This window comes from Mustela nivalis (assembly GCF_964662115.1).
Source record: "Mustela nivalis genome assembly, chromosome: 1".
Classification (NCBI taxonomy): domain Eukaryota; kingdom Metazoa; phylum Chordata; class Mammalia; order Carnivora; family Mustelidae; genus Mustela; species Mustela nivalis.
Window position 1 is genome coordinate 103729130 of NC_139020.1, and position 11849 is coordinate 103740978.

Here is an 11849-nt window from a genome sequence, read left to right on the forward strand (position 1 = left end):
GGACTCTAGGGTACAGGTGAAGACCCACTGCAGCTTGAAGATTAAAAGAAAACAAATAAAAATCCCTACTTCTGGGGGAGGCATAGAAAACTCTCCCAAAGAATGTCTGCCCAAAAATCTGGTTCCAATTATTTTAAAGCCCCTGCAAACACAGCCCAGCTCCAGTGAGTCATGAGACTTCATTCCGTACCTACAGCGGTGACAGAATGTGGAGCAGCAGCCCCTCACTACATGATGGCTTCACCATCTCCAAAGCACACTGCATAGGAGGCAGGCTCTTCAGGGACTCTGCCTATCTCTCCAGCATCTCTGGACAGCCCTGGCTCATCCCAAAGCAAGAGGCAAGGACAGGGGCTGATCCTCAGGAGAAGGACACACGCTTCCACCCTCCTCAAGGCTGCTGTTCACAATTGCTGCCGCTGTCACAGTGAAGGCCCGGAGTCCGGAGGCCTTCTCAGAACCTCTGCCACCGCTGCCTCCCTTCCTCAGCTGTGCTGGCCCCACTGCTTCATCCTGCAGGCATCCTTTTTTCAACCTGTGCCCTGCAGAGCAAGCTTGCACCACTCGGGCTGCAGTTTCTAGTGAGTACTAGGGGCCTACGAGTAGAGTACTCCTCTTGACTAGACTAGACTAGAGTGTCAATAAAACACACTTTCTCATGCTTCTCCTGCTAGTCCATAAAGCAAACAATTGAAGTCATTCTATACTCATGGAGTCTCTTTTGCTACAGTCCTCAAAGGATTTCTGTTTAACTACTTTCACTACATAGGATCATTCCAACTTGTAAAATAAACAGAGGGACTGATAAAAGTATCACCCTACATTAGAGATGAGGAAATTCAGGGAATAAAGACATCTTTTCCATCCAATTAACATGTGATTCTTGATCTCCTATAATGGGTTTAATTTAGCCTACCAGGCCATGAAGCAATCTTAGTTGGGATTTCTACCCTTAAGTAAGACATGCCTATGTTATTACATAAGACTTGAGAACATGTCCAACCAACAACTAAAATATATATCAGTACTTGGAATAAAAAGGAAAAATCCAAGCTAGACTGTAGTCAAATGCTCAAAAACACGTATGAGAGGGATACCAACTATTATAGGCATTCAGAAAAGACAGGGAGGCTGGCCTGGCCTGGCCCATCCCGCGAAGGGCTCCTGAGAAGGCCAGGCTTGAGGGAAGCCCTGGAGATTACTGCTGGTAAGAGTAATCACAAATGGTGGGGCGTCTGGGTGGTGCAGTGGGTTAAAGCCTCTGCCTTCGGCTCAGGTCATGATCTCAGGGTCCTGAGATCAAGCCCTATATCGGGCTCTCTGCTCAGCAGGGAGTCTGTTCCCCCCCCCCCCTCTGTCTGCCTCTCTGCCTACTTGTGATCTCTGTCTGCCAAATAAATAAATAAAATCTTTTAAAAAAAAGAAAAAAAGAGTAATCACAAATGGGGCCTAGACAGAAGAAAGGGAGACCCAGGGAGGCTAGCAGGTGGGTGGACCTAAACGAGGATGCTTTCCAATCACTCAAATAGAACAAACAAAAGAAAGAGCTTTTTCATGAACAGTGCCAGGTACGGAGCCAAACCTCAGGATATACAGATGACTCAGACATCTCTCTGTCCTCGGGGAGCAGACAATGGGATGGCGAGGCAGAAATCCTTCCCCAATACCAAATTAACATAAAAACCCAGCTTTTTAAAAAAATTACTTTCAAGCAGCAGTAAGAATTTTTGCCTTGGTATAATAGAACATAAACTTTGAAATCAGATCTGACAGATCCTGACTCTCTATCTCTTGTAACACGATGGCTTTAAGCAAATTACTGAACTTGTTTTTTAATTTGCAGTTTTGACATCTTCAAAATGAAAGTAATAACGCCTACTTTCCAGAGCTGTAAAGATACAGAAGCATACATGAAAACTAACTAACACTCAATAAATTTAGCCAATATTTCTAAACAGTTAAAGTTGAAACACTTCTTCTTGGACTTTCTAGTTTCTTGCTTGAAATCTGTGCCTTTGGTTAGACTGTTAACTCCACAGGTTTTTTCAAGGTCAGACCATGTAGAATCCTGGTCTGGAAGCCAGCAGTGAACTGAAGGACTAAAGCTTTAGTAGTGCAACTGTTGAAAGCAGATCAGACTCCCTGGCTAATAAGCTCAGTCACAACCTGCAGACACTCTGGAAATAAAAGCCATCATGATGGGAGAGGTCCTCTCCAAGACTAGGAGGAAGAACGATTGCTGGTAGCAATACTCCCCTCTCCTGTGTTTTCATAACCTGCTACCACCAGTGGGAAGACATTGAGGGTGTCTCAAGGGCCAAGAGTCAGGTAATCGGGTTCTGCTTCTGAGTTTTGCTCTTGGCACTACAAAGGAGAAAGCAGAGAGGTGGCCCCAGATAGTGAGAACATACTTTTCTCTAAAGCAACATGTCAGGATTAGCCTTCAGCCCCCTGGGACAGCCTCCCACAAGAAGGTGGGTGCCAAGAGGAAGAGAAGGACACTGATGGTGCCTATGATGTACAAGGACAAAAAACAACGTAGATATGCTGTCCTTGTATGTAAAGCCATTCTCATTATCTCTGCTTCTCCAGTTTCTCCCTCCAACAGAACGAGGCATTCACAAGGCACTATTTACACATTCATCTTCTACCAATCCTGTGAGATGGGGATTATCTGCATTTTACATGTGAGGGAACCAAGACTTGGAGGGAAAGTAATGGGCTAACGCTGTTTGCTGGCAAAGACTGTGCAGTCTTAGTTCACATCTGGAAAGGCAAGAATCATCACTGACATTCTCCACATTAGAAAAGATGGTCACCTCCAGAGTCAATATTGTCTAGACAATGATTCTAAGAAATCCTAATACAATGAATGACCATTTTCTATAACATGGATTGTGGTTATTATCATGACAACATTTTCGTTAATACATGCTTGGTGCTCTTCACCAAAATCCGGCATTTCAGATCATAAACACAATGGCATCCATTCAGTCTTTAGATCGCCACTGTGTATCTGAGTAACTCCTATGCCTGAGCTACAGAACCAAAAAAATGAAATTCCACTCTTCTTCCTACTATCCCAATATGAACAACTCAAAGGCATAAGTCACAATATACATCACCAGTGCTCGGTGGAGCAATGGGGTAGCTAGTCTCCAAGGTGGCAAATGTGACAGCAGAAAAACTCCTTCAAACCATGCTCCCACCCCCAAGATATCTGCATCCTAATGCCCAGACACTGTAGGTCAGGTTACATGGCAAAGAGAATTAAAGTTGCAGATGGAATGAAGGCTGCTAAGCAGCTGACCTTAAAATAAGGAAGGCCAGGGTAATCCCAAGAATCCTTAAAAGTGGAAGACAAAGACAAAAGAGAAAAAAATGGAGATGGAGACACGAGAAAGACTAGCCAGATGTTGCTGGCTTTGGAGCAAGATGGAGGAAAGGGGCCACAAGCCTAGAAATGCATGCAGCTTCTAAAAGCTAGAAAAAGCAAGAGAAAGGATTCCCCACAGCACCTTCAGAAAAGAATGCTGCCCTGGCTGACACCTTGATTTCAGCCTGGAGAGACCTGTCTCAATGTCTGAGCTACAGAACTGTAATAAAAAGAATTTGTGCTGTTTTAAGCCATTAAGTTTGGGGTGATTCAATACCGGACTTCAAACTCTATTACAAAGCTGTCATCAAGACAGCATGGTACTGGCACAAAAACAGACACATAGATCAATGGAACAGAATAGAGAGCCCAGAAATAGACCCTCAACTCTATGGTCAACTAATCTTCGACAAAGCAGAAAAGAATGTCCAATGAAAAAAAGACAGCCTCTTCAATAAATGGTGTTGGGAAAATTGGAGAGCCACATGCAGAAAAATGAAATTTGACCATTTCCTTACACCACACACGAAAATAGACTCAAAATGGATGAAGGACCTCAATGTGAGATAGGAATCCATCAAAATCCTTGAGGAGAACACAGGCAGCAACCTCTTCGACCTCAGCTGCAGCAACGTCTTCCTATGAACATCTCCAAAGGCAAGGGAAGCAAGGGCAAAAATGAACTATTGGGATTTTATCAAGATCAGAAGCTTTTGCACAGCAAAGGAAACAGTTAACAAAATCAAAAGACAACTGACAGAATGGGAGAAGATATTTGCAAACGACATATCAGATAAAGGGCTAGTGTCCAAAATCTATAAAGAACTTAGCAAACTCAACACCCAAAGAACAAATAATCCAATCAAGAAATGGGCAGAAGACATGAAGAGACATTTCTGCAAAGAAGACATCCAGATGGCCAACAGACACATGAAAAAGTGCTCGACATCACTTGGCATCAGGGAAATACAAATCAAAACCACAATGAAATATCATCTCACACCAGTCAGAATGGCTAAAATGAACAAGTCAGGAAATGACAGATGCTGGTGAGGATGCGGAGAAAGGGGAACCCTCCTACACTGTTGGTGGGAATGTAAGCTGGTGCAACCACTCTGGAAAACAACATGGAGGTTCCTCAAAATGCTGAAAACAGAACTACCCTATGACCCAGCAATTGCACTACTGGGTATTTACCCTAAAGATACAAATGTAGTGATCCGAAGGGGCACATGCACCAGAATGTTTATAGCAGCAATGTCCACAATAGCCAAACTATGGAAAGAACCTAGATGTCCATCAATAGATGAATGGATAAAGAAGATGTGGTGTATATATACACAATGGAATACTATGCAGCCATCAAAAGAAATGAATTTGCCATTTGCGATGACATGGATGGAATTAGAGGGTATCATGCTTAGCGAAATAAGTCAAGCAGAGGAAGACAACTATCATATGATCTCCCTAATATGAGGAAGTGGAGATGCAACATGGGGGGTTAAGGGGGTAGGAGAAGAATAAATGAAACAAGATGGGACTGGGAGGGAGACAAACCATAAGTGACTCTTAGTCTCACAAAACAAACTGAGGGTTGCTGGGGGGAGGGGGTTTGGCGGGGTGGGGTTATGGACACTGGGGAGGGTATGTGCTTTGGTGAGTGCTGTGAAGTGTGTAAACCTGGCGATTCACAGACCTGTACCCCTGGGGATAAAAATACATTATATGTTTATAAAAAATAAAATTAAAAAAAATTTTTTTAAAAGTTTGGGGTGATTTATCATAGCAGCCATAGAAAATGGATACGGCAACTAACACTTCCACCCCTCATGGTGGGGCATGCGGATCCTGCCATCAAGAATAAGAACTTGTGCCCCCTCCCCTTGAATTTGGGCTGGGCCTGGGACCACCCCAACAAAAAGAACTTGGAAATGACTTCACAGAACTTCAAGCCCAGTGATCAAGAAGTCCTGGCAGCTTCTGCTTCATCCCCATCAGAGACCTGAGCTTCAAGGTAAGAAGTCTAGACTACCCTGCTGGAAAACGGCCACATGAAGAGGACCTGGAAGATGAGATGCCACCATGGAAAAACAGACCACATGAGGGTACACCAAGACGCCATCCACACAGCCCCAGCTACTGCCCCAGTTGCCATCTGATTACAAACGCTTAGGGGGATCAGCTTGTGGGGTACTTTGTAAATCACAAAAAGGTATGAAATTTTGTCAAATAACTTTTCTGTCACTATTGAGATGCTTATGTAGTTTTTGTTCTTTATTTTACTGATAAGGTGTACTACACCAATTGATTTTCAGATGTTAAATCAGCCTTGTGTGCCTGGGATAAAACGTATATGGTCATGGTGTATAATCCTTTTTATATGTTGCTAGATTTGGTGCTAGTATTTTGTTGAAGCTTTTCATATCTACATTCATAAGAGATACTGGCCTATAGTTTTCTATTCTTATATCTTTGTATGATTTTGGTATTAGGGTAATACTTGCCTGATAAAATGAGAAGTGCTCCCTCCTCTTCTATTGTTGAGAAGGGTTGTGAATTGGTATTTATTCTTCTTTAAATGTTTGGTAGAATTTGCCAGTGAAGCCATCTGGTGTTTTACTCTTTTTTTGATACTGAAATTCTGTAAATGAACCAACATGATTCTATGGTCTAGAAAAAAGGGAAAAGGATATTCCTACCGTGTACTGCATGGGTTAAACACGTCTGGACACTTTCCACATGTGAGATGCATATTTTTTGCAGGTATCCAACAAACTAACAAAATTCAAAGGAGGTCCCCACAGTGAATGACATCATATGAAGAACAATTAAGGGGCTTAATGTTTACTTAAAAATGGGATTTAGGAAGCAAGTCTATAAACACTTCAGAATTGCGCTTAAAAAATTAAAAAAAAATTTTTTTTAAAACCTGCCTGGCATTAGTCAATACTCAAAGTCCATCCCAAGGCACAACAAATCATTCATTTATTCAACAAACACTTATTCTGCATTTCCTTAGAGGGAGGCTGTTAGGTAACAACAGACTGGTAATGTCAAGTCTAGGAGCAGAGATAAGACAAGCACACAAAAAACAACCAACCATAATAACACAAGGGAGAGAATGAGAGGTGTTATGAGAGTAGAACAAAATCTACTTTGGAATTCAGAGGCTTTATTTCCCACTGGCAGGATCAGAGATACCTGGAGAAGGAAGCATTGAGTTGAGCTTGAAAGGTGTTTACTATTTTTGTGTGGAGAAATATATTAAGGGGTAATTCCAGGTGGAGAGAAAGCAGACACAAAAATGTAGAGGCAGTGGGGCGCCTGGGTGGCTCAGTGGGTTAAGCCTCTACCTTTGGCTCAGGTCATGATCCCAAGGGCCTGGGATCGAGTCCCGCATAGGGCTCTCTGCTCAGCAGGGAGCCTGCTTCTCCTCATCTCTCTCTCTGTCTGTCTCTCTGCCTATTTGTGATCTCTCTCTCTGTCAAATAAATAAATAAAATCTTTTAAAAAAAAATTTAGAGGTGGAAAGAGAGTCAGACAATATAGTGGAACAAAGATAAAGAAAGAAGAGTAAAGAGTAAAGAAGAGTAAAAAAATGTAAAAGAAGTAAAAAGAGTGGGGGGGGAGGTTGGGGTACCAGGTGGTGGGTACTATAGAGGGCACGGATTGCATGGAGCACTGGGTGTGGTGAAAAAATAATGAATACTGTTTTTCTGAAACTAAATAAATTGAAAAAATTTAAAAAAATTTAAAAAATTTTAAATAAAAAAGAAGTAAAAGGAAGGTAAAAGAAGAATAAAGAAACATACATGTAAAAATATTAATTATTAGGGGATAAAACCAGAAGAGTGCCAAATAAAGTACAAAGAGCTCATACTCCAAGCTACAGAGAATGACAATGTAGAGGTATAATTAAAGGTTTTAGGGGGTGCCTAGGTGGCTCAGTTGAGCATCTGCTCCATCTCCTAGATGGAGGTCCCTCTTCCTCTTCCCCTCCCCCTGCTCATACTGTCTCTCCCTCTCTCAAATAAATAAGGGTTTTAGAAAATACAAATGCTGTGTGTTTATTCCTGGTATAAGTTGGAAGCAAACAACGAAGAGGCAGAAGACTTAGACAATGGTTAGTCAGGAGGAATGAAGTCCTGAAGCGGGTCACAGGAAGGTCTCAGTGGGAATGGACATTAGGAGAGAGACCCATGAGATTATTTCAGAAACTGAATCAACAAATTCCAGATCTGAATTGTCAAATCTAAGATACTGTGAAAGCAGAGCAGAGGAAGAACTGGCTGGGGACACAGAGGTGGCAGAGTGAATATGGAAGCACAGTGTTATTACCCAGCTGAGTGTTTAGTATAGAATGAGGGAGTGTTCTCACCATAGTCTTGCTCCCAGCACTTCTCAACCCTCTCCCAACTCATCTCACCCCTCAGGCTGCTCAGCAAGAAAATGCCTGAAAAGAACAAACACTGAGATAATCCACTCTCGCAGATGCTAGGTTACTCAGTGAGACTGGTTACTCAGTGAGACTCTCCATGAAGGTAAAGGCTGGCTGCCCCCTCAATCAGATCCCCAGACAGACATCTAGACAGTTGCCTTCTGGTCCTGAGCCCACCATTCATTACCTCTGAAACCTTAAAAGATGTACTAAGTCTCAATTTTTTCATTTGTAACACAGGGATGATAACCTATTTCACGGGTTTGTGAGATTACAGGAGGATACGGAACACTGCGAGACACACAAATGCCAGAGGTTATGAGAAGCTCTCTGACAGCAGAAACTACAACAAATTCATGTCTGTATCCTTCATGGAACTCTAGAAAAAGAAGGAGCAAGACAGGCGAGAAAATACCAGAGCCTGGGCCCCACAGGCAGCCTGGCGTTCACCAAGGAATACTGCCTACCAGATCTTTGAGAAGATCCCACATCCAGAGAAATAAGTGGAACCTTAATAATCATCTACATCTACCTCCTCCCTTAACAGATGGGAAGTTTCATGCTGAGAGAGGCCCAGTGATCTGTCCAAGGTCTTTAGTGGCACATGGGAATATGAACAATAACACATTACATTTTAGATGGTGCTTTTACCCGTATCAGCTTACAAATAGGCTTCGAGCTGGGTGGGAAAGAATTCTTAAGATTCCCATTTTTAGCCTGAGGCTGAATGACTTGTCCAGGAAGGATTCAAATCCAGACAGTCATACCCCCCAGTCCACGGCTCTTTCCCTACACAGCAACTGCACGCATGCACAATTTCAAGCAAAATCATTTCAGCATTCAATATATTTCAAACTCCAAATTCTGTTTGTTTCATCCTGCCTCCAGCAACATTTGACATTCAGCCTTCCCTAGTAGGATTCTAACGACCTTTTGTCTTTTTTTTTTTTTTAAGATTTTATTTATTTATTCGACAGAGAGATCACAAATAGGCAGAGACGCAGGCAGAGAGAGAGAGAGGAGGAAGCAGGCTCCTAGCTAAGGAGAGAGCCCAATGTGGGTCTCGATCCCAGGACCCTGGGACCATGACCTGAGCTGAAGGCAGAGGCTTTAACCCTCTGAGCCACCCAGGCGCCCCACGACTTTCTGTCTTAAAGAAAAACCAGTTCCACAGCCACGCTGGCACCAGAAATATTTTTTTTTAATGAATCATCAAAACTGGGTCTTTCCAGATAAATCATCTTCACAAAGTATATCCCCACATGTGTATCATTCAAGGTGTATATCATTATTGCACTAAATACATTGGATTAGGGTGCTCAAAGAGCAACAAAACCCATTAATTGAAGCAATATATAATATATAAGTACTAAGAAGGCAGTTTTAGCAAATGGGCAGAACACTGAAGTAAAGACTTCCAGAGTTTAAAACTAATTTGCATTATGGAAGGTTCTCAACATTAAGGGACCAACATTGAAAATTATGCCGATAATTCTAGTCATCTGCACCCAAAGAATCTCTACCTGAATGTGTTTTTAGGTGAGGGAAGAAAATGCTAAGAAGCAATCCACGTACCACTGTCTCAATGCCCTCTTTACTGAACAGGGCCTGTCCTCCCACCACAATCCTTATTGCAGGAGCAAGGCATGCATGTTGTGCTGCCCTGTTTTAACTCAACGGAAGAGGATTAACACGGCTCAGTCTCCTAAAGGCTGCACTGGCTTGTCATCCGGGGATCACCACAAGTGCGCGGACACCTCCAGGAGCTCGTTTCAACGCGCGCGGGCGCCAGGCTGCGTACTCTCCACCGTAACCTGCGTTTCACTACGCAGGCTTGTGGACAAGCCTCCGCGGTAGGCAGTAGTTTCTGCAAAGCACCTGCACTCGCTCAAGTTCCCTCTCCTTCTCGTTATCTCGTAAACGGCGACACAACTCCCCACCCCCGCCGGGTCAGCGCGGGTAACGGATCCTAACAGCCCAGCAGCCCTCAGGGGACCAGGCACCTGCCTGGTGAAGGCACCGGCCCCGCCGGGCGTGGAGAACCCCAGGGATGCCTGGCACTGGCTGCCCCCCGCAGCAGCGAGGCCGAGACGCCCGGCCCGCACCCCACCGCCTTCCCACGCAGGGCGCTGCCGGGGGGGCTGCCAGTGCCGGCGAGCGCGGGGAGGAGACCCGCCCCAGAGACTACGCCCCCACCTCCATTAATAAAACGCAAGGGGCAAAGAAGCTCCATTTACCGACATGAGTGATCACTGTGGCCAGTCGCCGGCTGAGCTCCTGGGGGGCCATTTCTTCCTGTAACCAAAACCGCATTTCACCGAAAAGCCACTCAGTGTGTAAACAAAACAAAGCAACACGTAAGTGTTCCTGCGGCTGTCACGGATGGTGTTTCAAAGACATCTCCTCCCGAGGATGCGCTGCCCTCACGCTCTTCCTCGCTCTCTTCAGGCACGAAACGAGTCCCTCCCAGCCCAGGCCAACTTTGCTGGGCCGCTCGGCCAGCCACGCCCTTCAGGGGATTGTCTCAAAGACTAAAATCCAGCAGCTTTCCCAACGTAACGTCTGGCTTTCGGAGAGAGGGAAATGGCAACTGTGGACGTAAGAAAAACAAGTCGCCTCAAATCCCGCTGAAACTGCGCGTCGGGCTGCCCCGGCCGAGGGAGCGCCCCGCTCTCTGGCTTTGCTCCCGGTGGGTCGGATCTTCGGCGCCGCCTTCCGGTGGGGTGAGGAAAAAGGCTGCTCCGCTGATACGCGGAGGGAGTTCGGAGCCTGCGCGCACAGGGCGGAGGAGCGGGAGGCGCCGGAGGAGCCCAGGAGCTGAGGAGCTGAGGAGCGGAGGAAGGGAGGGCGGAGGCGGCGGGCGGCCAGAGGACCCTGCTCCTCCGCGCCAGCCGCCTCACGCCCCGCGGCGCGCCCAGCGCTCCCGCCTCCTCGCCCCACCGCTCCCCGCCTCCGGGAGCGCGCACGCGCCCGAGCGCCGTCTGTTGCCAGGTGGAGAGCTGCGCCCCTGGCCCTGCGCGGAGCCCGCGGGAATGGGTCGACTCACGGCGCGTCCTCGCAGCTTTTGGGGAGAGGAGACGGCGATTTAGGCGCTCCTGCTGGTACCGGGGTTCTGAGCACCTGCCTCGGCTCCCCTCCTTGCCTGCCAGGTGCCTGCAGAGTGGCCGAAGCGAGGAGGGGGCTGACAGGGAGAGGCGCAGCCATCCCGCCGGGCCGGCTGCTCGCACGGCCGCCCCTACCCCAGGGCTTGTCTCGCGCGGTAATCGGCTTGCGCTGCACGCACCTGCCCTCGGACCCGGGAGCGCGGGCTGTGCGCCGACAGGGCTGGGCACGCATGTGCGCACACCCATCTCCACCGTATGGGCCTTTTCCTTTGTGCAGCTACTCCAGGGCGCCACCGCTCCGTCTGCCACGGTCAGGCGCGCCGAGGCTCCATCCTAACAAGGCTCTGGCAGAGACCCCACACGGGGCTCTCCTCCCTGTCAGCCCCGGGAGCGTCTTCTCGGGGCCGCTCTCCCGCAGCAGTCGACGTCCTGCAGCTTCCTCAGGTGGCCCCAGATACTACCTGACGGGTAGCGAAAGACTAACCCCGTTCCGCAGAACTCCACAGCCAAAGCCTAAGCAAACGCGAATCGGGTCCGGTTGTTCCTCAACCCATTCTACAACAGGGGACCCTGAGGATCTGGTCGCAAGAATGCCACGACCATCACAACTTCTTTTTTCCCCGCAGATTTAAGGCTTTTTTTTTTTATTGTGTTGTATTTTATTTATTCGACAGAGAGATCACAAGTAGGCAGAGAGGCAGGCAGAGAGAGAGAGAGGAAGAAGCAGGCTCCCTGCTGAGCAGAGAGCCCAATGCGGGACTCGATCCCAGGACCCTGAGATCATGACCTGAGCCGAAGGCAGCGGCTTAACCCACTGAGCCACCCAGGCGCCCCCATTACAACTTCTAAGCCAATGCCAGGAAGCTCAGCTTTCCTCTTTGACATGTAAAAAGCCAGACCCCAAACACTCCGGATCTAATTTCAGATAGTG

General features: G+C 46.6%; 1 protein-coding gene across 3 annotated transcripts in view; it reads right to left on the reverse strand.

The window, feature by feature from the left end:
- Positions 1 to 10748, reverse strand: part of MCF2L2 (MCF.2 cell line derived transforming sequence-like 2) — a 250664-nt gene extending 239916 nt beyond the window's left edge. Inside the window, exon 1 of one of the 3 annotated variants that reach the window (XM_082692557.1) lies at positions 10052 to 10748. Coding sequence is in view for 2 of the 3 variants with exons in the window: in XM_082692555.1 (XP_082548681.1) it covers positions 10052 to 10127 (76 nt within the window). In the remaining variant the exon portion in view is untranslated. The remainder of the gene's footprint in view (positions 1 to 10051) is intronic. The other 2 variants (XM_082692555.1, XM_082692556.1) reach the window with 2 other exon arrangements.
- Positions 10749 to 11849: the final 1101 nt, after the last annotated feature.